At 40.4% G+C, this 25,205-nt stretch overlaps 3 protein-coding genes across 3 annotated transcripts in view; 1 reads left to right on the forward strand and 2 right to left on the reverse strand.

The window, feature by feature from the left end:
- The window catches only part of LOC140731514 (uncharacterized), a 110,703-nt gene extending 108,360 nt beyond the window's left edge, over positions 1 to 2,343 (reverse strand). Inside the window, exon 1 of the mRNA XM_073052984.1 lies at positions 2,301 to 2,343. Within this exon, the coding sequence (XP_072909085.1) occupies positions 2,301 to 2,343 (43 nt within the window). The remainder of the gene's footprint in view (positions 1 to 2,300) is intronic.
- On the reverse strand, positions 787 to 25,027 carry LOC140731595 (uncharacterized). Its single transcript, XM_073053142.1, has 6 exons — positions 25,005 to 25,027; positions 21,532 to 21,688; positions 15,949 to 16,095; positions 11,783 to 11,897; positions 8,935 to 9,047; positions 787 to 2,848 (listed from the first exon to the last, which is right to left on the reverse strand). The coding sequence occupies exons 2-6, from the start codon at positions 21,652 to 21,654 to the stop codon at positions 2,594 to 2,596; spliced, it is 753 nt and encodes a 250-aa protein (XP_072909243.1). The 5' UTR covers positions 21,655 to 21,688; positions 25,005 to 25,027; the 3' UTR covers positions 787 to 2,593.
- rnft1 (ring finger protein, transmembrane 1) overlaps positions 15,033 to 25,205 on the forward strand; it is a 40,687-nt gene continuing 30,514 nt past the window's right edge. Inside the window, exon 1 of the mRNA XM_073053137.1 lies at positions 15,033 to 15,218. Within this exon, the coding sequence (XP_072909238.1) occupies positions 15,211 to 15,218 (8 nt within the window). The 5' untranslated portion in view covers positions 15,033 to 15,210. The remainder of the gene's footprint in view (positions 15,219 to 25,205) is intronic.

Consider the following 25,205-nt stretch of genomic DNA (forward strand, 5'->3'; position numbering starts at 1 on the left):
CGCCCTCAATAGCAAGAATGTCCTTCCTCAAATTTGGAGACCAAAACTGCACACAATACTCCAGGTGGGGTCTCACCAGGGCCCTGTTCAGCTGCAGAAGGACCTCTTTACTCCTATACTCAATTCCTCTTGTTATAAAAGCCAGCATGCCATTAGCTTTCTTCACTGCCTGCTGTACCTGCATGCTTGCTTTCATTGACTGAGGTACAAGAACACCTAGATCTCGTTGTACTTCCCCTTTTCCTAACTTGACTCCATTCAGATAGTAATCTGCCTTCCTGTTCTTGCCACCAAAGTGGATAACCTTACATTTATCCACATTAAACTGCATCTGCCATACATTTGCCCACTCACCCAACCTGTCCAAGTCACCCTGCATTCTTATAACATCCTCCTGACATTTCACACTGCCACCCAGCTTTGTGTCATCAGCAAATTTGCTAATGTTACTTTTAATCCCTTCATCTAAATCATTAATGTATATTGTAAACAGCTGCGTTCCCAGCACCAAACCTTGCGGTACCCCACTGGTCACAGCCTGCCATTCCGAAAGGGACCCGTTAATCCCTACTCTTTGTTTCCTGTCAGCCAGCCAATTTTCAATCCATACATTGAGGTACAGTGAAAAAATATCTTGCATACCATTCATACAGATCAATTCATCACAACAGTGTACTGGTAAAACAATAACAGAGTGCTGAATAAAATCTTAGAGTTACAGAAAGTACAATGCTGGTAGACAATAAGGCGCAGGATCACAGCAAGATAGATTGACAGACAGACATACTTTATTGATCCCGAGGGAAATTGGGTTTCGTTACAGTTGCACCAACCAGGGATAGTGTAGAAATATAGCAATATAAAATCATAAATAATTAAATAATAATAAGTAAATTATGCCAAATGGAAATAAGTCCAGGACCAGCCTATTGGCTCAGGGTGTCTGACACTCCGAGGGAGGAGTTGTAAAGTTTGATGGCCACAGGCAGGAATGACTTCCTATGACGCTCAGTGTTGCATCTCGGTGGAATGAGTCTCTGGTTGAATGTATTCCTGTGCCCAACCAGTACATTATGGAGTGGATGGGAGTCATTGTCCAAGATGGCATACAACTTGGACAGCATCCTCTTTTCAGACACCACTGTCAGAGATTGCAAACTCAAATGACCATCTTATCATACTGAGAAATATTCAGAAAAGTGGAAAGTGAGTTTGAGATATTTTGTAAGTTAATATTTTGTTAACAGTTCCTAGAAATATTACTTTCAGTGTGGATGACTTTTGTACTCTTTATCATTTGACCGATGTATATCAATTTGAGGGCAATTCTAAATTTGTCAATTGTTTTCTCTTGTTCTTTATGTACTTTCACTCAAATACATAACTGACCAAGTTAGGTTAAAGAATATTTGTTCTTGATGATGATATAGAAACATAGAAAATAGGTGCAGGAGTAGGCCAATCGGCCCTTTGAGCCTACACCGCCATTCAGTATGATCATGGCTGATCATCCAACTCAGAACCCTGTACCTGTTTTCTCTCCATACCCCCTGATCCCTTTAGCCACAAGGGCCATATCTAACTTCCTCTTAAATATAGCTAATGAACCGGCCTCAACTGTTTCCTGTGGCAGAGAATTCCACAGATTCACCACTCTGTGTGAAGAAGTTTTTCCTCATCTCGGTCCTAAAAGGCTTCCCCTTTATCCTTAAACTGTGACCCCTCGTTCTGGACTACCCCAACATCGGAAACAATCTTCCTGCATCTAGCCTGTCCAATCCCTTTAGAATTTTATATGTTTCAATAAGATCCCCCCTCAATCTTCTAAATTCCAGTGAGTATAAGCCTAGTCGATCCAGTCTTTCTTCATATGAAAGTCCTGCCATCCCAGGAATCAATCTGGTGAACCTTCTCTGTACTCCCTCTATGGCAAGAATGTCTTTCCTCAGATTAGGGGACCAAAACTGCACACAATATTCTAGGTGCGGTCTCACCAAGGCCTTGTACAACTGCAGTAGAACCTCCCTGCTCCTGTACTCAAATCCTTTTGCTATGAATGCCAACATACCATTTGCCTTTTTCACTGCATGCCCACCTTCAATAACTGGTGTACAATGACAATATTGTAAATTTACAATATTCAAACTAAAACTCCATAAAGTGCATGAATTAGCTAATTCTACAAAAACACTATTCCCAAGGCATGGGCAGAATCCTATCCATTGATAGTCAAAGGGCAGAAAATAAGGTACTGGTAAACTAGTTGGATGCTTCATATCAATCAGCAAATTCAGAATTACCTCTTAGTGCTTGTTCAAACGTGGGTTGATATATTAAATTCATAATATGCCAGGGTGGGAAATTAATCTACCAATTTTGGGTTGGCAGTATATACCACTGCCAACATCTTATGAGAAGAGAATCAAGAATAGGCAGTGAGACAAACCCTCAAATACTGTGTGATACCCTAGCTTCCTTGAATGGGATATTGAACAATTGAAGCCACTCATGTGAATAAGACAAATGCAAACAATGGAGAGTTCTACTCTACTCTAGAAACCCAAATCCATACCCATGGAACTTCCAGAGAAGTTCAGAAAGAAAACCACTTGTTCGTAATTATGGTTGGCATCTCGCAACACCCATTATTTACGGTTAACCATGAGTTATGGCTAAGGACTACTGCTGCTGTTTGTGTAATACCATTTGAATTTAATTGAAATTCAGATCCTCTCCGCATTGTCAGGTGCAGATCTTTACTCTCTACTGAATTTGGTCGTCTTCCAGCCAATTCTGCCCACGAATACTGTTCTGTAACCGATTTCTGTGCCAAATCAGAATCAGAGTCCTGTAAGAATAAACAAAGAGGAGCTATGACAAAGAAAGTAAGCTAGTGCAGCATCCACTTGATAGAGATAATGAAATGTAATGTGACCTCATCCCATCTCTATGCAGCATTTACAACTGGGTTATCATCTGTCACTATTGAAGCCGATGACATTCCATGTTGAGCAGTTCCTATGAAGTCTTTGGTTCATAATTCTGAGAAACACATCCACACCATCTGCCACAAGCAGGACTTCTTGGTGGCCAAACAGTTTAATTCTCATTCCCATTCGATGTCAATCCACGGCCTCCCATTGTCCACTCTCCTCTCCTCAGATCCTTTCTTCTCTAGCCCTTGATCTTTCCCACCCACCTGGCTTCACCTATCACCTTCCAGCTATCCTCCCTCCCTCCCCCCCACTTTTAATTCAGGCATCTTCCCCCTTCCCTTTCAGTCCTGATGAAGGGCCTTGACCCAAAACGCCAACTGTTTACTCTTTTCCATAGATGCTGCATGACCTGTTGAGTTCCTCCAGCATTTTGTGTGTGTTGCTGATAATAATAGTAGTAAATAAATAAATAAACAGATATTACTGAGAACATGAGTTGTAGAGTCCTTGAAAGTGAGTCCTTAGGTTATGGAATCAGTTCATTGTTGAGGTGAGTGAGGTTATCCACGCTGTCAGGAGCCTGATGGTTGAAGGGTGATAACTGTTCCTGAACCTGGTGGTATGGGACTTTAGGCTCCTGTACCTCCTGTACACAACTGATTGAAAAGAAGTTTGGAATTTTCTGAGGGCTCAGAGGAGAATGGGAATTGTGGACATTCAAGAAAACCCAGGTTCTTCTCATCTGAGTGAACAAGATAAACAGGGGATCTAAAAACGTGAAGATTCTAGACTGTGCACGTAAAGAGAAATTGTTCTCATTGACAAAATGATCAACAACAAAGGACGAAAACTTCTTATAAAAGATTCAGAAGAGACACAAGGAAAAAACATTTATGCAGAGGGTGATTAGAATTTGGAATACATTGCAAGTTGAAGCCATGAAAACAGATTCAATCATTAACATAAGAGGTTCTGCAGATGCTGGAGATCTCAAGTAATGCACAAAAAATGCTGGAGAAACTCAGCAAGTAAGGCAGCATCTATGGGATTCAATCAAGGTATTCAAATGAAAGTTTCATAGGAAAAAAAGAACATAGAGCTATGCAATCACAAACAAGAGAAAATCTGTAGATGCTAGAAATCCAAGCATCATACACAAAATGCTGGGGAGTTGTGCATGCAGAATGTGGCAGTGGGACTAGTTGATCTGCTCTTACAGAGAACCAGTAGCCTTCTTGCATCCTGCAACTATTCCATGATACTTTGAAAGGTTTCAAAACAGATTAGAGATTAGCTATGTTGTGATATGTATATCGAAAAATACTGTGAAATGCTTTGTTTTATGTCAACAACAACACAGTCCAAGCAAGTGTTGCCAGTTACCCCCCACCAGCATAGTATGCCCACAACTTACTAACCCTAACCCAATGTCATTAGAATGTGGGAGGAAACCGGAGCAGCCAGAGGAAACCAAGTGGTCATGGGGAGAACATAAAAATTCCTTATAGACAGCAGCAGGAGCTGATCCTGATCTTACAGCTGGTGCTGTAAAGTAACCGCTATACTAGCATGCCATCCGATATAAAAATGAAAACTACTTAGACCTATCTCAATCTTTCTGTCACCTTCCAACCATGAAGCTGATTGAGACCTAAGCAGAGTATGACTTGTACTTTTAACCATTGCTGTTATGTCCATTCAACTTAAATTTCTTTATAAACACTTAACAAAAGCTGTTCAAGCAAACATATTACCTACTCTGGATTGGAAACTTAGAAATATCACCTAACACATCATAAATTTTGCACAAACTAAAAGATTATTTGGGACAATTCTTAAAGAACAAAAACTAACCGAGAAAATAGCCAGGATTCACTTTGTTTATTTGGGACACTATTCCGCTTAATTGGGACAGAAGACTTGCCAAACAGTTTCTAGCTTGCAACATTACACCGTGCTTGAGTGAACAATTTCTAAGTGGCATCAGTTGCATTTGTTTGAGTTCAAAAGCAGTGATTTGTTTTTACACAGAGAGTTAGCGAGAAATAAGCAGTAAGACGATTCAGGACTATTTTACTTACTGTGGTTTCAAGCATTCAGAATTGGAGATTCCAGAAACAGCCAGGAGTGAAAATGAATTGATTTCATTAGTTCAGCAAGTTAAAAACAGTGAAAAATTTGAAGGTATCAACAATCATCTTTAACGTTTCAATGAAAATGAAGATTTGGAGGATGCAATCATCGATAGCGTTGGATGAAGACAGGGCGTTATCTGCACTAGGGTCAGCATGGATGTTATTCATTTACAGTTAATCAAAAGAACACAAAACATACACACGATGAATTCCTCCACTGATAACTAATACACAGTGTTACAGTACTGTAGGAGTATTGAGAGTGTTTCTGTATTTTATTTAAATAATTATTTTATCTGCAATTTGAGAAGGATAAGGGCAGATTGGAGGTGTCAGTGTTGCAGATGAACAGGGGAAACTATGGAGCCATGAGGGAGGAGCTGGCCAAAGTTGACTGGATGGATAGCCTAGCAGAAAAGACAGTGGAACAGCAATGGCAGGTATTCTTGGGAATAATGCACAAGGTGCAAAATCAGTTCATCCCCCAGAGAAGGAAGGATTCAAAGGGGGGAAAGGGGCCACAGTGGTTGACAAAGGAAGTCAGAGATTGCATAGCATTAAAAAAAAGGAAATATGACAGAGCTAAGGTGAGTGGGAGGACAGATGATTGGGAAGTTTTTAAGGAACAACAGAACTTAACTAAAAAGACAATACGGGGAGAAAAAATGAGGTACGAACGCAAGCTAGCCAGGAATATAAAGGAAGATAGCAAAAGCTTTTTTAGGTATGTGAAGAGAAAGAAGATAGTTAAGAATAATGTTGGGCCCTTGAAGAATGAATTGGGTGAAATTGTTATGGGAAACAGAGAAATGGCAGAAGAATTTAATGAGTACTTTAGATCTGTTTTCACTAAGGAAGACACAAGCAATCTCCCAGATGTATGGATGGGCCAAGGACATAGGGTAACAGAGGAAATGAAACAGATTGACATTAGGAAGGAAACGGTGATGAGAAGACTGATGGGACTGAAGGCTGACAAATCCCCAGGTCCAGATGGTCTGCACCCTAGGGTACTAAAGGAGGTGGCCCTGGAAATTGCGGATGCATTGGTAATCATTTTCCAATGTTCCTTAGATTCAGGATCAGTTCCTGAGGATTGGAGAATGGCTAATGTTATCCCACTTTTTAAGAAAGGAGGGAGGGAGAAAACAGAGAACTATCGACCTGTCAGCCTGACATCAGTGGTGGGAAAGATGCTAGAGTCCATTATTAAGGATGAAATAGTGGCATATCTAGATAGCAGTGATAGGATTGGGCCAAGCCAGCATGGATTTACCAAGGGTAAATCATGCTTGACTAATCTGTTGGAGTTTTTCGAGGATGTAACCAGGAAGTTAGATGAGGGAGATCCAGTGGATGTAGTGTACCTCGATTTTCAGAAGGCATTTGATAAGGTCCCACATAGAAGATTGGTGGGTAAAATCAAAGCTCAGGGCATCGGGGGGAAGGCATTGACATGGATAGAAAACTGGTTGGCAGATAGAAAGCAAAGGGTAGCGGTGAATGGGTGTTTCTCGGAATGGCAGGTGGTGACTAGTGGGGTGCCACAGGGCTCGGTACTGGGACCACAGCTGTTTACCATTTACGTTAACAATTTGGATGAAGGCATAGAAAATAACATCAGCAAATTTGCTGATGATACTAAGCTGGGTGGCAGTGTGACATGTGATGAGGATATTAGGAGAATTCAGGGTGACTTGGATAGGCTGGGTGAGTGGGCAGATACTTGGCAGATGGCGTTTAATGTGAATAAGTGTGAGGTTATACACTTTGGGAGTAAGAACAGGAAGGCAGATTATTATCTGAACGGTGTAGAGTTGGGTAAGGGAGAAATACAAAGAGATCTCGGAGTCCTTGTTCATCAGTCACTGAAGGTGAATGAGCAAGTGCAGCAGGCAGTGAAGAAGGCTAATGGAATGTTGGCCTTTATTACAAAGGGAATTGAGTACAAGAGCAAGGAAATCCTCTTGCATTTGTACAGAGCCCTGGTGAGACCACACCTGGAGTATTGTGTACAGTTTTGGTCTCCAGGGTTAAGGAAGGACATCCTGGCTGTAGAGGAAGTGCAGCGTAGATTCACGAGGTTAATTCCTGGGATGTCTGGACTGTCTTACGCAGAGAGGTTAGAGAGACTGGGCTTGTACACGCTGGAATTAAGGAGATTGAGAGGGGATCTGATTGAAACATATAAGATTATTAAGGGATTGGACAAGATAGAGGCAGGAAATATGTTCCAGATGCTGGGAGAGTCCAGTACCAGAGGGCATGGTTTGAGAATAAGGGGTAGGTCATTTAGGACAGAGTTAAGGAAAAACTTCTTCTCCCAGAGAGTTGTGGGGGTCTGGAATGCACTGCCTCGGAAGGTAGTGGAGGCCAATTCTCTGGATGCTTTCAAGAAGGAGCTAGATAGGTATCTTATGGATAGGAGAATCAAGGGATATGGGGACAAGGCAGAAACCAGGTATTAATAGTAGTTGATCAGCCATGATCTCAAAATGGTGGTACAGGCTCGAAGCGCCAAATGGTCTACTTCTCCACCTATTGTCTATAATTTATTACTCAGTTAACTGGTATTTTGTCTTCTTTTATACCTTTTTAACTATTTCTGTGAAAATTTTGGCTAATTAGGGCAGCTGATTAATTGGGTCAAAATGTACCAGTCCCAATGTGTCCCAATTAACTGGAATCCACGGTATACTTATCACTCTCTGTGTAAAAAACCCACCCCTGATACCTTCTCTAAACTTTTCTCCAATCATCCAAAAAGGATGTCCGCTGGTATTAGCCAGTATCGCCCTGGGATAAAGGCACACTCTATCTGTGCCTCTTATAATCTTATACACCTCTATCAAGTCACCCCCTCATTCTCCTTCACTCTATCTCGCTCAGGCTTTCCACATAAGACATGCTCTCTAATCCAAGCAGAGTCCTGGTAAATCTCATCTGCACCCTCGCTAATACTTGTACATCCTTCCCCCATGAAATGACCAGAACTGAAAACAAATGTGGTCTAACCAGAGTCTTATCCAGGTTTTCAGAAAAATGAAAATAAAGATGTATTTATCATGCAAATAGATTGTTTTTTTAATGTAATGTCAGACAGCTTACCAATGTTATACTTAAGGGAAAAGGTAAGGCAGTTAATAATATTATTAACAACTAGAAACATCTAAAAATGTTTGTTAAATAATATTTTACGCTAATTCCTTTATATTTAAAGATTTACTGTATTGAATTTTAAAATTAGACAACCACATACACGAAGAAGAAACCACAACTATAACCAGCCATTGATTTTTTTCCAACTCCAACTGACTGAGCCAGTACGCTGTTACTCCATCCGTCCCTCGCAAGGCCCGCACACTATAGGGGATCTCTGATCTGCCCAACATGGAGCCCCGACCCACTCCAACAAGGCTAACCCATGTTTGGGAATCTCCGCCCACTCCTGTGGGGATAACATACTGTCCGGAACTTCTGCCCGTTCCCACAGGGAAAGCACACTGTCAGGAATGTTTGCCTTACCACACAGTTGGCAAACTGATTGGGAACCTCCTGCAACAAACCCACTGGCTGGCATGCTCTTCAGTACTGACTGTCGGCCATGTTGTATAATGAGCTACATCCAACTTCCAAAGGCACAAGGAAAAGTGTAAGGAAAATGCATTATGTGGAAAGAACTACTACTCTGGACACAATGGGAAAAGAAGCAAAAATATGCGTTACTTATTTATTGGCTCTGCCTGCTGGAAGAATTCTGCTCCTGTGTTCAAGAATCACAATAGAGTAATGCACCAGGAAAGGGGGAAATTCATAGTTTACGTAACAGATAAGCTTAAAATGTTAAGAGAAATTCATGTTACATTTTGCTTTGCCTCATGTCTTGCCAGTAGCTGTTCCATTTTCGTGAAAATCAGATTTTTGGTGTCATCAATGAAATTGATCATCTCCGATGATTGGTCAGAATAATCACCAGCTGTGTTACAGATACAAATAATGAAGTGATCAGATTTCAAATCTCTCTCTCATATTTTAAAGAGCTTAAATATAATCAGAAGTTTGAGTGTGAATGGTGAACCATAACTCACAAAATCAAGACTGGAAAGCAAATTCCTGATAGTACTACAAAACTTTGAAAATACTAGAATAAACCCAAGGCAATCCAGCGAGCTTAAGAGCATGAGTTTTAAAGTCTGCACATTATATATACTTTGCTAATTAACATACTGAAAATTATAAGCAGACAAACAATTCTAAGGAAAAAGGATCTAGTGCTTTCCCAGTGTATATACGAAGTTTGTGACCTCATGGACTCCAGGCACTCCAAGAGTTCCACAACTATCTGAACAATATACATCCAAACATTCAATTTACAATGGAGATGGAGAAAAATGGTTGCCTCCTGTTCCTTGACATTCTGATACGACGGAAACCAGAAGGTAGCCTCGGACATGGCGCCTATCGGAAACCCACTCACGCGCACTTGTATCTCAACAATAACAACACCATTATGCCTTTCAATGTAGAGTGGTTCTTTCTACTTAGATTAACCATGCGAAAATTATTTCAGACCTGGAGTGACCCCCGAGGAAATAAGATGACATTCTTACAGAATGGCTACAAGGTGAGGAAAATCAATAAAAGGGCCAATGGATAAACCAGGAAGCCTAACAATGAGGAGGAACCGACTGCCACTGCCTGCCTTCCCTATATTTCCACAGCTTCTGGAGGGATCGCCAGGATTGTGAAGAAATATCGGATTAATACCATCCACAAACCCATAAGGAAGCTCAATTCACAGTTTATGTGGGTCAAAGATGACCTGGGACTCAGGACAGCTGGCACTTACAGGATTCTCTGTGAATGCGGAGCAGTGTATATCAGCTAGGCGGGACGCATGCTGGAAACCCGTATCAAGGAGCACAGGAGGTGTATCCTTTTGGGTTACTCAGAGAAATCGGTGGTAGCAAAACATTGCATTCGCAATGGCCATGGAATTTACCTTGACGGCACAAAACTACTGTGCCATGCCAATGGCTCTTGGGATGGCCTGGTACAGGGAGTCATTGAAATAAAACTAGAGGAAATGAATTTTAACAAAAACAAAGCTCTCGCTCTAAGTAAGAACTGGAATTCAATTATAAACAAGGTGGGAGAGCGGAAACCTGATTAGATGAGGACTAACCAATCAGGAGGGATGGACTAAGGGGAATAAATACCACTGGACTAGACATGGGCGGGCATCATCCCTAACGAAGATGGTTATAATCAATATCTATACCCGTCTGGAAACCTGAAAATAGTTTATAATTCTGAGGAAATTGTAGGAGCAACAACAAGCTATCAGGTCAAACAAGCTTACTTCATTGACCTAGATCTAAACCTGTTACTTATGCCTTCTTTATTCAGTATACTGTACACCTGCTCATTAATGCAAATATCTTATCAACCAATGACGTGGTAGCAAATCAATGTATAAAAGCATGCTGTCATGGTCAAGAGGTTCAAATGTTAATCAAATCAAACATCAAAATGGGGAAGAAATGTGATCCAAGGGATTCTGACCGTGGAATGATGGTTGGTGCCAGATAGTGTGATTTGAGTATCTCAGAAACTGTTGATCTCCTAGGATTTTCACACACAACAATCTCTAAAGTTTACAGAGAATGGTGAGGAAAACAAAAAACATCCAATGAGCAGCATTTCTAAGGGTAAAAACACCTTTTTAATGAAAGAGATCAGAGGAGAATTGGTTCAAGCTAACAGGAAGGCATCTCTCAATGAACAGCTTATCAAACCTTGAAGTGGATAGGCTGCAGCCTCAGAAGACCATGACCATATACTCAATGGCCACTTTATTAGGTATAGGAGGTACCTAATAAAATGGCTGCTGAGTGTATGTATGGGCAATCTGCCTGGAAAGCACACAAACAAAAGTCTTTTCATTTATCTCAATACAGGTTCCAATTCCAAATTTTCCTTAAATGTACATCCAGCTGCTACTGATCCCATTAACACTTACTGTTCCAACTGCTTTCTAAAAATTATATTGCCATTTATGTGGAATAAAGTAGTTTTCACTACAAGGATTAGTTGATAGAATAACCAGGAGATCCAGGAGCTGATAAGTCAGAAACATTTTTGGATCAGAAACTTCACCACACTTAAAAGAAGGTAAAGCAAACTGTTCTACAGGCACTTAAAGGCTCAGCCTGAACAGAAAACCTGAGATCTAAAGAACAGGTAGAAGATGCATAAAGCACACAAGATCCAGTAACTCTCTGATAACTAAAACATGTGCAAATTCCAGGCAACCTTGTCAAGAACATCCACAGCCTAAACACAATGAATCAACAATGGAGAAAAACTTACCAAGAACAAAAAGGTGGTCATTGCCTGCGGGAAGTTACACTTTGACGATTTCCTCTACAGTGACTCTGTCCAAGACAGAAGTGTGCTTGACTCCAAACCACTAAGTTCCCCTCTGATTCTCCGCTAATTATATTAAATTCAATAACTGATCTCTCTGCCAAGAAAATTATGTCCTTCTTATCCACTAAGTGCCTTATTCACCCTATCTAAAGCACAGCCATGGAGAACCTCATGCCATGAGTCAAACAATGCTGATAGAGAGTCTGATGATTCTACCGACAGAATCAACTCCATTAATTACTAAATTACTATTGTAGGATACTTAAACCAAAAGCTTACCTAGTCTCCTTTGGCAACCACACTTCTCAGCTGCCTTCAACACAATTTCTTGCAACCACACTCGTGTATCCTGAAGTAGATGTTCGGGGTGTCCAACAGTAATGTTGGGTGGATGCTATTCCAAGGAAAGACACAAAGATAAAAGAGCAGCATCGTACTAATTTGTGGGGTGGAGCAATTCCACTAACCCACATCTGCAGAGAATTGGTGCATTATATTCTATAACATATTTCTGAGAATAAAAGGTTATAGTGGGATAATACCAACAGGTAATATGTAGTGATCTCTGGTTTATTTTTTTTACATTGCTTTTAATCCAGCACATTATTACTATGAAGCAACTACCAAATGATTCAGTTCCTTTTCTTTCAAGATTCAAGATTGTTTAATGTCATTTCCAGTACACAAGCATAAAGGAGAACAAAATAATGGTTCCTCTGGATCCTACGCAGCACAAAAAAGATCAATAAGATTAAAAAAAACAAACAATTAAAAATCACAATAAACATAAATATTTGTATCTTAAATACATAGATTATATACATAGAGGATAGATTTTCTCCTTAATATTATGGATCTTCATAGGTTTTCATTATTCTTAACTACAAAATATTACATTATATTCTTTTGCCAATTTCAAGACACATCACCCAACAGGTTATCCACACTCTCAAATTAAATACTTAATTAAAATTGACAAAACTGTAAAGAGAAAGAGTTACAGTTTTACTGTTATGTAGCACTGTATAAATTAAGAACACGTCATGGGAAGGCATTTTACAAGGAATGAAGTTCTTCTGAAGACAGTGAATCTGCTGTTTCATTGATTTGGCATCCACTACAATACCCAAGTGATTGATTCAAATGCAAATTTAGTTTGTGAACATTGTACCATGAGGAACTAATAACTAAGACTGGTACTGTCCTACCTAATATTCAGATGCACCCGTTTTTCAGCAGGTGAGACAGAATAAAGAAGAAAGTCTAGCTAATTTTCTTCCTCGTGTTGACAGATGCCAAAACTAATCATTATATCCTAACCACTGCCAGCTAATTCAGAGAGATTACAAATAGTGTCTGTAAGCTTGAAATCTTACCAAGCCAGACAAATGTTTAAAAAATATTGCTGTCAAATTGGATCATTATCAGTTGGTAAAGAATAATAAAAGGAAATAATGGAAAAGCAAAGAAAAAGTACAGATGACAAAAATGAAGTATAAACAGAAAATGCTGGAAAAATTCAACAGGTAAGGCAGCATCTATGGAAGGAGAAACAGAGTTAATGTTTCAATAACCTCTTGTCATCGACCTGAAATGTTAATGCTCTCTCTCTCTCTCTTCATCTCTCTCACACACACCATCTATCTCACTATAGTTCTATTAGATATACAGAATATGTCCAATGTTTACTGTTTTGTTACACTCAAAATAATCTATTTTACTTTGTTCTTAGCAACATAACATTCACAGACAGATTTCTCCAGATCAGTACTACAGTTGATGAGCTTTACACGACTCTTGTGGACATAGGCCAGGGAAATAAAAAGCAATTATTGATTGCTTACATCAAATGCATACACATGGCAGCAGCTGTGGCACATTAAAGTCTGCTCCCTAAACTGGGTGTTGTTGATATCTGGAGCAGGAAAATTTAGATCACTTCACAGGGAATTCCAAAACTTAGGATTTATGCATCTGAAAGCAAGCAGCCAATGGTAGAGTAATTATAATTGATAAGGCGTAAGGAGACAGAATCTACAGAATGTGAAACTATGGAGCAGGGGTTTCCAACCTGGGGGTCCATGGACCTCTCGGTTAATGGTAGAGGTACATGGCATAAAAAAAGGTTGGGAACTCCTGCTATTGAGGAATCTGAAAAGAATACAAAAATCTTAAATCATTGTAGCCTGTATAATGGACAACTTGATTGCAGACCAGTTTGTGCGGCTTCAGAACTGTGCGCCAGACATGGCTATAAGCAGCACTGGGGCCCCATGGGTCCCCTTCCTGTTTACCCTGTATACTTTGGACTCTATATACAATACTGAGTCATGTCATCTGCAGAAGTTCTTTGATGACTCAGCCATAGTTGGGTGTATAAAGGGGGAATGGGAGGATGAATACAGGGTCCAAATGGAGGACTTTGTCAAATGGTGCAAGCTGAATCATCTGCATCCCAACATCAGTATTGCAAAGGAAATAGTGATGGACTTTTGGAAGACTATTACTACTGATAGTGTGGACGTGGATGTGGTGAGGACCTACAAGTACCTGGGGGTGCACCTGGATGACAGACTTAAGTGAAGCACCACCACAGAGGCTGTGTACAAGAAGTGGCAGAGTTGCCTCTACTTCCTGAGGAGACTGAGGTCCTTTGGAGTCTCCTTCATATGTTCCATCAGTCTGTTGTCGCCAGTACAATCTACTATGCGGTGGTGTGCTGGGGCAGTGACATCAATACAGGTGATGCCAACAGGCTCAATAAACTGATTAGAAAGTCTGGCTCTGTTACAGGAGTCAAACTGGACACAATGGAGACCTTTGTAGAACAAAGTATCCTATGGAAAATCCTGGCAATTCTGGACAATATTTCTCACCCTCTACATGACACCTTGGCTGAACAGAGGAGCCAAGTCTTTTAGTAATAGACTGACGACTGCACTGCTCTAAAGAGTGCTATATGAGGTCATTCTTACCCTTGGCCATTAAGTTCTATAATGAGTCAACCAATAGCCGGGGAAGTGATGATTCCCTCCTATTAGACCGTTTGAGGTAACTTAATTTTTATTCTTTCTTACTTCTCTTCTAATATTTGTATATCTGCGCACTTATAATGCTACTGTGACACTGTAGTTTCCTTTGGGATCAATAAAGTATCTATCTATTGTTATGAATGTACCACAGCTCTGAGGGGCCGAAGGGTGCGGGACCAGCCCCCTCCTTCCGGAGAATCGCAAGATCGCTATTAATTCGGGTCTTGGACCCAGGAAATGAGAGACAATGCAACGGATTTGACCATTGTTCTTAGAGGCACCTGTGTGAATTGCAACTCTATAGTATGTGCCAGCTATCAGGGACGTGGACACCCTCGGGCAATGTTGGGTGGGGATTGTATCACCCTACCTTGATTGACATTTACAAATCTGCCAGCCATGATAAAATGGAGACTGCAGGAGGCGGTACTCCAGCGACGCACCAGACGGAGACAGCATCGCTCATCGCAGGATGGGAAGCTGTTCGGGAGCCACGTGTGATTTGGTTCCCCTAGCTAGGGAATCGAGTGGCTAATAACCCCGAAAAGGATTCCGAACTGACAACGGGGAACTCACGTTCCCGATTCCACGATTTGAGTCCAACAGGCTGGCAAGTTTATTTTCTCTCTCCAACCCGTGAACACCCAGCGGTCCCTCAAACGGCTAAAAGCCTTCATGAACTGGTGAGACTTTTTATATTTCCATCGGACAATAGTTTTACCCCTAGACAAACGATAGAGCTACTTTGAATTGTTGATTATTACTATACCCGTGCTTTAGATTGAGTATTGACGACGTATATTATCTGAATGTTTGTATTAACCTTACTTTTGTGCCCCTTTATAAATAAAAACGTTTAAAAATAGTACCATCAGACTTCAACGGACCTCTCTATCTTTGCTGGTAAGTGACCCAGTTATGGGGTTCATAACACTATCTAACCAGGAAGCATGAGGGATGGGTAAAGGGATATGTTGTACATTAAGATACTGGCAATAAAGATTTGAGTAATCTCAAGCACATACAAAACTAGAACAAAGGAGATGGGCAGGGATACATTGGAATAACTATACAAAAGAGGAAAGATAAGCATTTCAGCATTGAAATTGGGTGAGAGTCTGTTAATTTTAGTTGGAATTAACGATGGCAAAGATGAGCTTCAAAGCTCAACACTGGGCCAAAATTAAAATCTAATTCAAAAATGGTCTGATTCAGTTTCAGGCAACTGCTACAAGTGAGGGTCACGGACTAGAGTTTCCATCAGAAAAATACTTCAAGCTTCCTTGCAAGATATTACTAATCAACCAGTAGTGGATGTGAATCAAACCATTTGACAATGTAGACAGTGAAGGGATTGTGTTGAATTAAAGTTAGGTGCCCTCTGTGCACACATGGAAACTATCTGGAACTCACCAAAGAGTCAGGCTGCTCCAGATGGCTGATGAGGTGCTTCTGTACAAAAGCACGCCCCAAAAGTTGAAGTATTATCTGTTTTCTTTCAGGATTCTTCAATTGATCCTTAATTTCACAAGCAAGGGCAGAATCTAATTTTTCATAAACCTGAGTTAAAGAAGACAAAATACATGAGCAATGAAACTTACTTACAAAGAATCTACTGTTTTACAACATAGAAAGCCCATGTCGCTCTCACAGAGCAACCCCATTCCCTATTAAATTTTCCCTATAATCGATTCTCTCTACAATTCCACCAACTCACCTAGTTTCTACCACTTACCTATACTTTCAGAGTAATTTACAGCGCTACTTAACCAACCCTTACATAGTTGGGATGAGGGAGAAAACCAGAGCACCCTAGGAAACATACGGTGACAGGGGAAGCTTGCAAACTCCACAGAGACAGTACCCAAGGCAAGCACTGAATCTGGGTTGATGGAGCAGTGAGCCATCAGCGCTGTCATCTGAAAACTCTACTATTTGTTCTAATGTTTTCAACATTTAACCTTGAATTTGAATAAATAAAACGAGAAGAAACCAAAATATTAAATCTCAAAGTAATCTAGTTACTTGTCGAGAGTAAAGAATCTATATCAAGATATTTAAATTTAAAGTAAAAGTTAAAGTCAAGTGTAGTGTCGGATGCACAAGTACATTGATGCACAGGTGCAGTGAAAAATCTGCAGCAGCATCACATACACTTAATATCATATAAGCAGAATTCACAAGAAAAATAAAAATTAAACTATTTATGAGATTTACAAGAAAGAACATAAATAGAACAAAAACACACGAAGTCCATTTTAGTGTAAAGTGGTCATAGTGTTGCTAACCTGCAGTGTTTAGGGTTTTGAGTGTTCATTCAAATGTTTTGATTTAGTTCAGTATATCAGGAAATCATAGACCAGAAATCAACTTTGGTCGAAGATGCAAAGAAATATTCAAATAGAAAATAAGGTTACCAATTTGATGTGGTTGTAAAGACTGAAATGTGTTTACTTTTTTCCAATCTCTACAATCCCCTAATCAAACAATTCAATTTTGCCAAGCTATGATACTGAAATTAGAGGAACATGGACACGAGTTAATGTTTGACCTTAGTAAATAATTCTGCATCACCCAAATGCTGTGTGGATTTTGCAAGTTTTCCCTGTGACCAAACATGGTTCTTCCAAGCACCCCCGATTTCTCCCACGTTCCCCAAGACGTAAGGGTTATAGTTTAAAAGATCAAGGTAAATTGCCCTTTGTGCGTAGGTGAGTGGTACAATTTGGGGGGAACTGATAATGGGGAGAATAAAAATGATATGAATAAGGGTTTAGTGTAGATGAGTGGTTGATAGTAGGTGTGGACTCACTTTGAAGGTGAGATACATCCTGAGATGCACCGGGACACATAATCAGAGATGTAAAGTGGCATAATCGGGTGTTTCAGGTCTTTCAAAATCAGACACTCTCACCCAGGTGACCAAGCCAGGGTTGATCATGCCCACCTCCTGATCTATAGTCATCTGGAGGCTCGCTCAGCAGCCTCTGTGATGGTCCTGATGGCTCTTTTCTTTACAGCCCCTATAATGCCAAGGAGAGAGTAGGTTCTGCTCAGTAAGCAGCCAGCAAAATCTCTACAGCACACCTCTATAGGCTAGCATCATACCCTCCACCCCTGTCTCTGGCACTGCTCTACCAGCTCCTGGGTATTTGGCTTTCTTACACTCAAACACCTCCTCAATCCAGTCTTCCCAAGGAACCGTCAGTTCTTCAAGTTTCTGTCAGAATGACCATTTCATGTCTCGGGGATGATGATAAGATAACATCAGGGAACTGTAATTGGATGCCAAGATTGACTTTCAGTTGCCAGTCAGGTGCCATGGTGAGCAAGCCTGCTGGTGATCTGGGCTGAGGCTGTGGTTGGTCTCCAACTTTGATGAAGGCTATGAGCTTTCTAGGCTGGCAGAGATCCTGCTGTTATTAATGGTTGAGAAAGTACTTGCAGGACTATTCTGATGGCAGCAATTGTTGAGACATATGGTGTACCCAAATGGTTTGATATATAAGTGATATGACACTGACTTTTATCGACCAAACACTGCTGAAGTGTGATTTCCCCATCCAAGTTTATTTATAAATGAAACTGGATAGTGTGTGTTGGCAATTTGATTCAGGCATGGGACCATACATATACCTCATTCTGTCCTCATTCATGCATGATCTTATCTGGATTTGTTTGATGGGTGATAGAAAGGATGAATGTTGACATGGTATCCCCACCGTACCATGAGGACTATAAGGTTAGTCGTGTTGTGGAGAAGATCCTAAGATCGGGAAGATGATCAGCCAAGTTTTACAGAAGGGGTCCAGCTACACAATAAATGATAGAAATAGGTGGGGGTGGGTGGTAGGAGACTGAGGTTTCTATCAGGGACCTCAAGATTCAAACCCCCATGGCATTACAGACTCCTGCCCATCTAAATACCAACAAATTTAAATGTATACATTTATACTCCTGACCTTTTGAAAATTATTACTAAATTTATTTACATCACCTTTCAGATAGTGCATTTCAGAAAACTCCACTTTTATTCTTTTGCCAATTATTTTAAATCTCTGTTCTTCGGTTAACAACCCTTCCACCAGTTTCTTCTTAATTACCTTATCAAGTTTTGAATACTTCTGTTAAACCAACAGATATTACCTAATCTCTTAAAGTACTATTGCACAAAATACTTAAGATTACTGATTATAACCTTGGACATAAAGCTTTACTTAATGAATAATATTCTTAGTTGAGCGTTCATTTAATGCTATAGAAATTTTTGAAATAGTAAGGGAATAGTAATATTGCAGTTAAATTATAAGATTATTATCTAGAAATCTGAACTATTGATCTACAGTTATGAGTTCAAATCTCAAATGGCATTGAAAATTTTAAATTTAAGTATTTAGTTAAATCTGAATAAAATGCTGGTATAATTAATTGTAAGCATGAGTGTACAAACTCTTGCCTAAGGCCAGAATGTCCTTCAGGGTCATTGCTCAGCATGGCTTATCTATGAGCCCATACCATCAGCACGCTGATTTGATTCTTAACTGCCCTTTGAATATCATGAGCAGATCACTTAGTTCAAGAGAAACGGGATAGACAATCAATACTAATTTTACACAATGCTACACCTCTGGATGACAACATTTCAGAATCCATAAGAAAGAATATCATTCCACTTATCTACAAGCAGAAAATGGGGAGGGGGAAGAGGGAGGAAATCAGAAAATAGTGACCCATTTCACTGTTAAATATCAATTGCAAGTTCAATCAAAGATTGAATTGAATTGAGTTCAGTCTATTCTTGGCTTGGTGATTTACCTAGACCAGACCTGAGCCATACCAGACAGAAAGATCTCTTAGGGATATGATTATTTACATACAGTTCAGAAGCCTTGACATTTCTCTTGTCATCTTATACTAGGTGAATGCCTTCGAGAGAATTTTGCACACATATACGGACATATTCTTAGAAATGGGATGTGGGAAAGGAATCCATGAGTGAATATGACTGTGAAACACAACATCTGCTCCACAGTTCTAATCAAATATCACTGTGATGATTGTACACTCTAGTATCAATTGTTTGGTGACAATAAAGTAATCAATGTGAGGGAAAAAGAAAATATCCTCATCCAAAATGGAATTAGATAAGGTGGACCTTCGTCCTCTGTCACGTAAGTTGCATAGAGGCCTTTGCCATCAGAAAGGACGTGGTTAGTTATAAAAGAACCACCTATCAGTGAGGTTGTTGTCTGTTATCAGACTCCCACAGAAAAAGACGATGGATTACGTGGGTTGGTTTGCAAACAGATGGTCAAAGTCAGTGAGCATTATGCCTCATCAACAAACCATTTAAAACGAGCAAAAGGGTGGTGCATATGTAGCTTCACTCAGCTTTAGCATGTTGTTTGACACATACAGTAGTTGTGGATGTTTGAAGGTAGTTGTTTGCAGTGCTGTATTAAGTTGAGGACAACACTTTGCACCAGAGGATATCTTTCACTATGTTAATGGCTTCCTGGCAGCGGTTGATATCTGTCTCAGTGGAAACAGCCTATGATCATATCCTTTACATCAAATATTTGTGTATGATGAGTCATGCCCTTTCCATCACATTTTTGTGTATGGTGACTCATGCACTTCCATTACATTTTTTGTGTATCATCAGCATATTGGCCTCACTGCAAGCTGCCTTCATGAAATTAGATTGGAAACAAGACAGTCGCCCAACGCCCAACAATGGGCCTTTGCTAAGAATGTCTGGGAAAAGATGCACGAGTACTTGTTGAGGCTTGTCCTGAATAGTTGTTCTCAGTGTGCTGTATGGGCTGTTCCCAGGGTGTACATAGAGACAAATATCAACTGCTGCTGGAAAGATATCCTCTGGTGCAAAGTATTGTCCTCAACTTAATGATGTATACAACCACATTCAAAAATACACATCTTTCTGTGAATTTACATAGATGTAGAAACATAGAAATCTACGGCACATTACAGGCCCTTCGGCCCACAATGTTGTGCTGTCCATGTAACCTACTCTAGAAGCTGCCTAGAATTTTCCTACTGCATAGCTCTCTACTTTTCTAAGCTCCATGTACCTATCTAAGAGTCTCTTAAAAGACACTATTGTATCCACCTCTACCACCTTCACACTGGCAGTACATTCCATGCACCCACCATTCTCTGTGTGAAAAACTTACCCCTGACATCCCCCTTGTTCCTAATTCCAAGTTCCTTAAAACTATGCCCCCTCATATTAGCCATTTCAGCTCTGGGAAAAAGCCTCTGGCTATCCACACAAACAAGCTATTATTAATGCTTTTTGAGTTAGTGATTTAGATGCATATCATATTATTACTGAGTTAAGTATTGTATGTAATGAGTTTTTGCTACAACAAGTGTATGGGACATTGGAAAAAAATGTTGAATTTCCCCATGGGGATGAATAAAGTATCTATCTATCTATCTATCTATCTATCATCTTATACACCTCTATCAGGTCACCTCTCATCCTCTGTCACTCCAAGGAGAAAAGGCCAAGTTCACTCAACCTATTCTCATAGGGCATGCTCTCCAATCCAGGCAACATTCTTGTAAATCTCCTCTGCACTCTCTATAGTATCCACACCCTTCCAGTACCGAGGTGACCAGAGCTGAACACAGTACTCCAAGTGGGGTCTTATATAGTTGTAACATTACTTGCCGAAGCTGGGTGCTGCCGCTGCAAAGGGCTCCATGTGGAAGGGCCACACTTTAGAGCTTCCTGCTATTGTCCTGTAATTAGCTGAGATTCGTGTTACAATCCTGTGAACTATTTGCCCAAAGGTTGAAAAATGAAAATGTGCTAAGGTTATAACATATGAAAATGTTGACCTAAATGCTCTAAATTACATTTACATTTTACATGATAAAATGCATTCTGAAATTTTGAAAAACTTTTTCAATTAGCTCCAAATACTAGAATGAGATTCTGAAAAAAGAATTCAGTGATATCTTCACCTTGTGCCATGGTTTACCAGGGAATAATGTTTCCTGGAAGCCGGAGTCCAGCCAATCCATCTTGAAAGGACAGTAATTCATGCTAATCCCCAGGTGATCCTCAGTGCTCCTTGAGGTACTCATTTGTCAGCAACAACCTCTAAGATTTCGACATGAACTGGAACATCAACAGAAACAAATTAGCAGTGATTTAAGGAATGCTGTATGGTGGGCCAACTGATTGAGGCCCTCCGTCGGTCAGGGTCAACCATGAATGTTGTGTCCCTGCTGTCCTCGTGATACATTAGCTATGGGCAGTACGACATGGAGAGCAAGCTGTTGCCCATTTAGAAGACCCCTCCTCTCCATGCAGCCAATGAATTCAAATGAATGGCAGAGACCGATACAGTTTGGCACCAGTGGTGTCACAGGAGTTGCCACTCAGCGTTGAACTCATCATAGGGCTGCCTTAGGGACTCCAGTTCCCGAGTTTTCCTCGGGGTTTACTTTGGAAGCCCTTCCCTTCAATGGGTATAGCCGCAAGGCAGTGAAGGTTTGAGATCAGAGTTTTCCTTCTTCTAGATGAGCTACCAGCCATCTGCCCAAAACAGAGGCCTCCCGTCCCATGATCCTTTCCCTTCTCCAGCTCTGTATCACTTTCGCCTATCACCTTTCCAGCTCTTAGCTTCATCCCACCCCCTCTGGTCTTCTCCTATCATTTCGCATTTCCCCCTCCCCCCCACTACTTTCAAATCTCTTAGTATCTCTCCTTTCAGTTAGTCCTGACGAAGGGTCTCGGCCCGAAACGTCGACAGTGCTTCTCCTCATAGATGCTGCCTGGTCTGCTGTGTTCCACCAGCATTTTGTGTGTGTTATCTGCCCAAAGCAACTGGTTTTAAGGCACAATTAACCCGCCTTTCCCCCTTTTCCTGTCAGTAGAAATGGTTCCACCAGGCTTAGTAGCTAAACCACACGTGAAGGCCAGGAACTGGACTTGGTTGTCAGAGGCTATTTGAGATGCCACCACTGGGTGCTTTTAACAGGTAGTGGGAGCTCATTCCCACTACTGTCTTCAGCTATGACAGCCTTAAGGAAATTCAAAATTTGGTGGATCACCAATTTATGAAAAAAAAAGGAAAACAATACTCTAGATGAATAATTCATAAGTTATTAAATATTATAATTGTTTTAGGTATTAAGCCTGATTATTGTGATGTTTAGTGATCTGATATTTAATGATCTTCTATTATTTGGTTATTACAATATTTATGTGTGAGACCATTCAGAGAGTTGCTGGTATATCATAGTTGGCACAGTTTTCTTGCTTCTGGTGCCATTACATAATTATGTTACACACTTACAAACTCTTCCATTGACACCATGGGAAAGAAGATGGAGACTTCGGATTTATCCATGGATTTACTGTGGAGAAAGATGTGAAGACTTTTGAAGAAGATAGGGAGGTCTTGGGGATAGTCTGCATTCCTTTAAAGGAGATGATAGATGTCTTAAAAGGTATGAAGGTAGACACATCATAAGGGCCTGACCATAGGCTTATCCAAGGACACTCTGGGAGTCAAGGGAAGAAATTGCAGGAACCCTGGCCAATGTTCCTTGTAAGATGTGCACGTATGTACGCGCACACACCTTTTGCTACTAGCGCACAAAAGAATTTAAACTGTGCACAAAAGGTTGTCACCTCTACCTCATTGGCATGTTAAGTATTTTCCATGATCGTACACAATCACGTTTCCTTTTCTGGTTTCTGATTCAGAGGGTGTTGACAACATGATGATTCATCTGTACATTTTAGACCTGGCTTAGTTATACTGTTTTATTGAAGACATTATTGATTCAATATGTCAAATTCCAAAGAAGCAAAGGGCACGAAGTGCTAAAGAACAGCCAGTTCATTTAAAGCAGAAATGAACTTATTAAAGTGGAAGATTTACTTTTACTTGAAAATTCAGTGCACACATGTTGCTGTCACTGGGCAAAAAATTGCACAGCACAAGATTTTTGTGCACACGGTCATTACAAATTAGAGGGGACATTGACCCTGGCTGAGAGATTTGCATATTTAGGAGGAGAGATGTGCCTAGCAGTGGGATCCCATTGGAGATTGCGGAGAATGGTATGTTGAATGCATAGGCTCATAGGATGATAGGTGAGAAGTAGCAGAACCCTGTTGTTGGGGTGGGGTCAGGGTGGTAGAGCATAGGCTCTCCTGATCCTACAGTTCTATTCTCACCACTGTTCAGAATCCTAAATAGACGTTCCATGTGAAGCAGTCTTTCACATGGTTATTTATTACACTTGTTTGCACCAGATTTCCAGCATCTGCAGTCTCTTTTGTCTCTAAGAAAACAGGTCTACTGATTTTAAGGAATAGTTGGAATGAGGTGACAGAGTGGAGAGTCTTAAGGAGAGAATTCCAGAGTTCATTGCTCAGCTAGTTGAAGGCATGGCAGCTAATGACAGTAAAGGAACACTGGGTAGGGCACAGAGACCTAGGGGACCTAGAACCACCAGACTGAAAAATAGTGAGGTTCTCTAAGCAGTAAGGCTGATCAACACCTCCACACACTAACCCACCTACCATATTTCTAGACCCAGCGTTGCGTAATGTATGTAAGGCATCTTATATAAGTATTTATATTTGTGTTTTTGTTGGTACTGTGTTTTCTTGTGCTGCATTGAATCTGGAGTAATAATTATTTTGTTCTCTTTTACACTTGTGAATTGGAAATGACTTTAAACAATCTTGAATTTGCAGAAGCAGGAAGAGTGGGCAAGATGAGGGGAGAAGCATTTAAATACAAAAATAAAAAATTGAAAATCAAGGCTTGTGCAGAATAAGTAAGACAATGGCTGTAAGGAGTGAAATGACAGATTATGCCATCTTCTGGCGTGTAGTTCTTCATCAGAAACTTCTGAAACCACAACACTCTCTCCGTTTATTGCTGTAATTATTGTCAGCTGTGGTTCAGTGGCTCTGTTGCCTCCAAGTAAGAAGGTTGTGGGTTTAAGTTCCATTACGCAGTGCTGACCACAAAAATATAGGACGGCTCTCCATTGTAGGTTTGAGGGCTAGCTACTTTGCTGGAGCTGCACAACTTCAGAAACTATATCAATACTCTCAGGTGTCCAAGATTCCAAAAGGCGACCTGGGGCTAATGCTAGTCCATCAATCCCCAGATTATCTACTCATTATAACATTGCGTGTCGGTTCTTCATGCGTTTCCTAAACTCTAACCGCGACCACACTACAGCGAAAACTTCACAGCTTAAGTACTTGGTGACATCCTGCCCACGTTAAACTGTCTGCAAAAATACAAATTTTCCTTTTTAGATTGTACAAGCGAGCTTTTAAAATTTTGGTCTCTCGGTGAAACTGGCACTTTAACAGTTTAAGTAAAAAAAACAGTAAAGTAGGCTTTGGAAGTCGTATGAACAAAGTATATTCATCTAATAACGAAACTTCCAGCGTTTACCTGCTCGCAGCTCCCGTTGCTACAGTAACGAAACGACGTTAAACGTCATTACGTCAGATTCAATTAAAAGTAAAATATTTTAATAGTTCAAATATAAAGTGGACAATATTATCACCACGAAATTAAACTGGAATTGATTATCCTGAGTCTCATTGTGCTTTTTAAATACGTACGTTGAAATTGTTGAGATTTTAGAGTAAC

This window comes from Hemitrygon akajei, chromosome 8, assembly GCF_048418815.1.
Source record: "Hemitrygon akajei chromosome 8, sHemAka1.3, whole genome shotgun sequence".
Classification (NCBI taxonomy): domain Eukaryota; kingdom Metazoa; phylum Chordata; class Chondrichthyes; order Myliobatiformes; family Dasyatidae; genus Hemitrygon; species Hemitrygon akajei.

What these genes read in the sequence shown, in the direction of transcription:
- LOC140731595 (XM_073053142.1), bottom strand. Translation starts at nt 21,654, where the DNA reads ATGAGTACCTCAAGGAGCACTGAGGATCACCTGGGGATTAGCATGAAT. An exon ending in TGGAGCAGCCTGACTCTTTG is followed by an intron (nt 11,898 to 15,948) that starts GTGAGTTCCAGA and finishes TCCTTGGAATAG; the next exon opens with CATCCACCCAACATTACTGT. An exon ending in TGGTTGCCAAAGGAGACTAG is followed by an intron (nt 9,048 to 11,782) that starts GTAAGCTTTTGG and finishes TCTGTAACACAG; the next exon opens with CTGGTGATTATTCTGACCAA.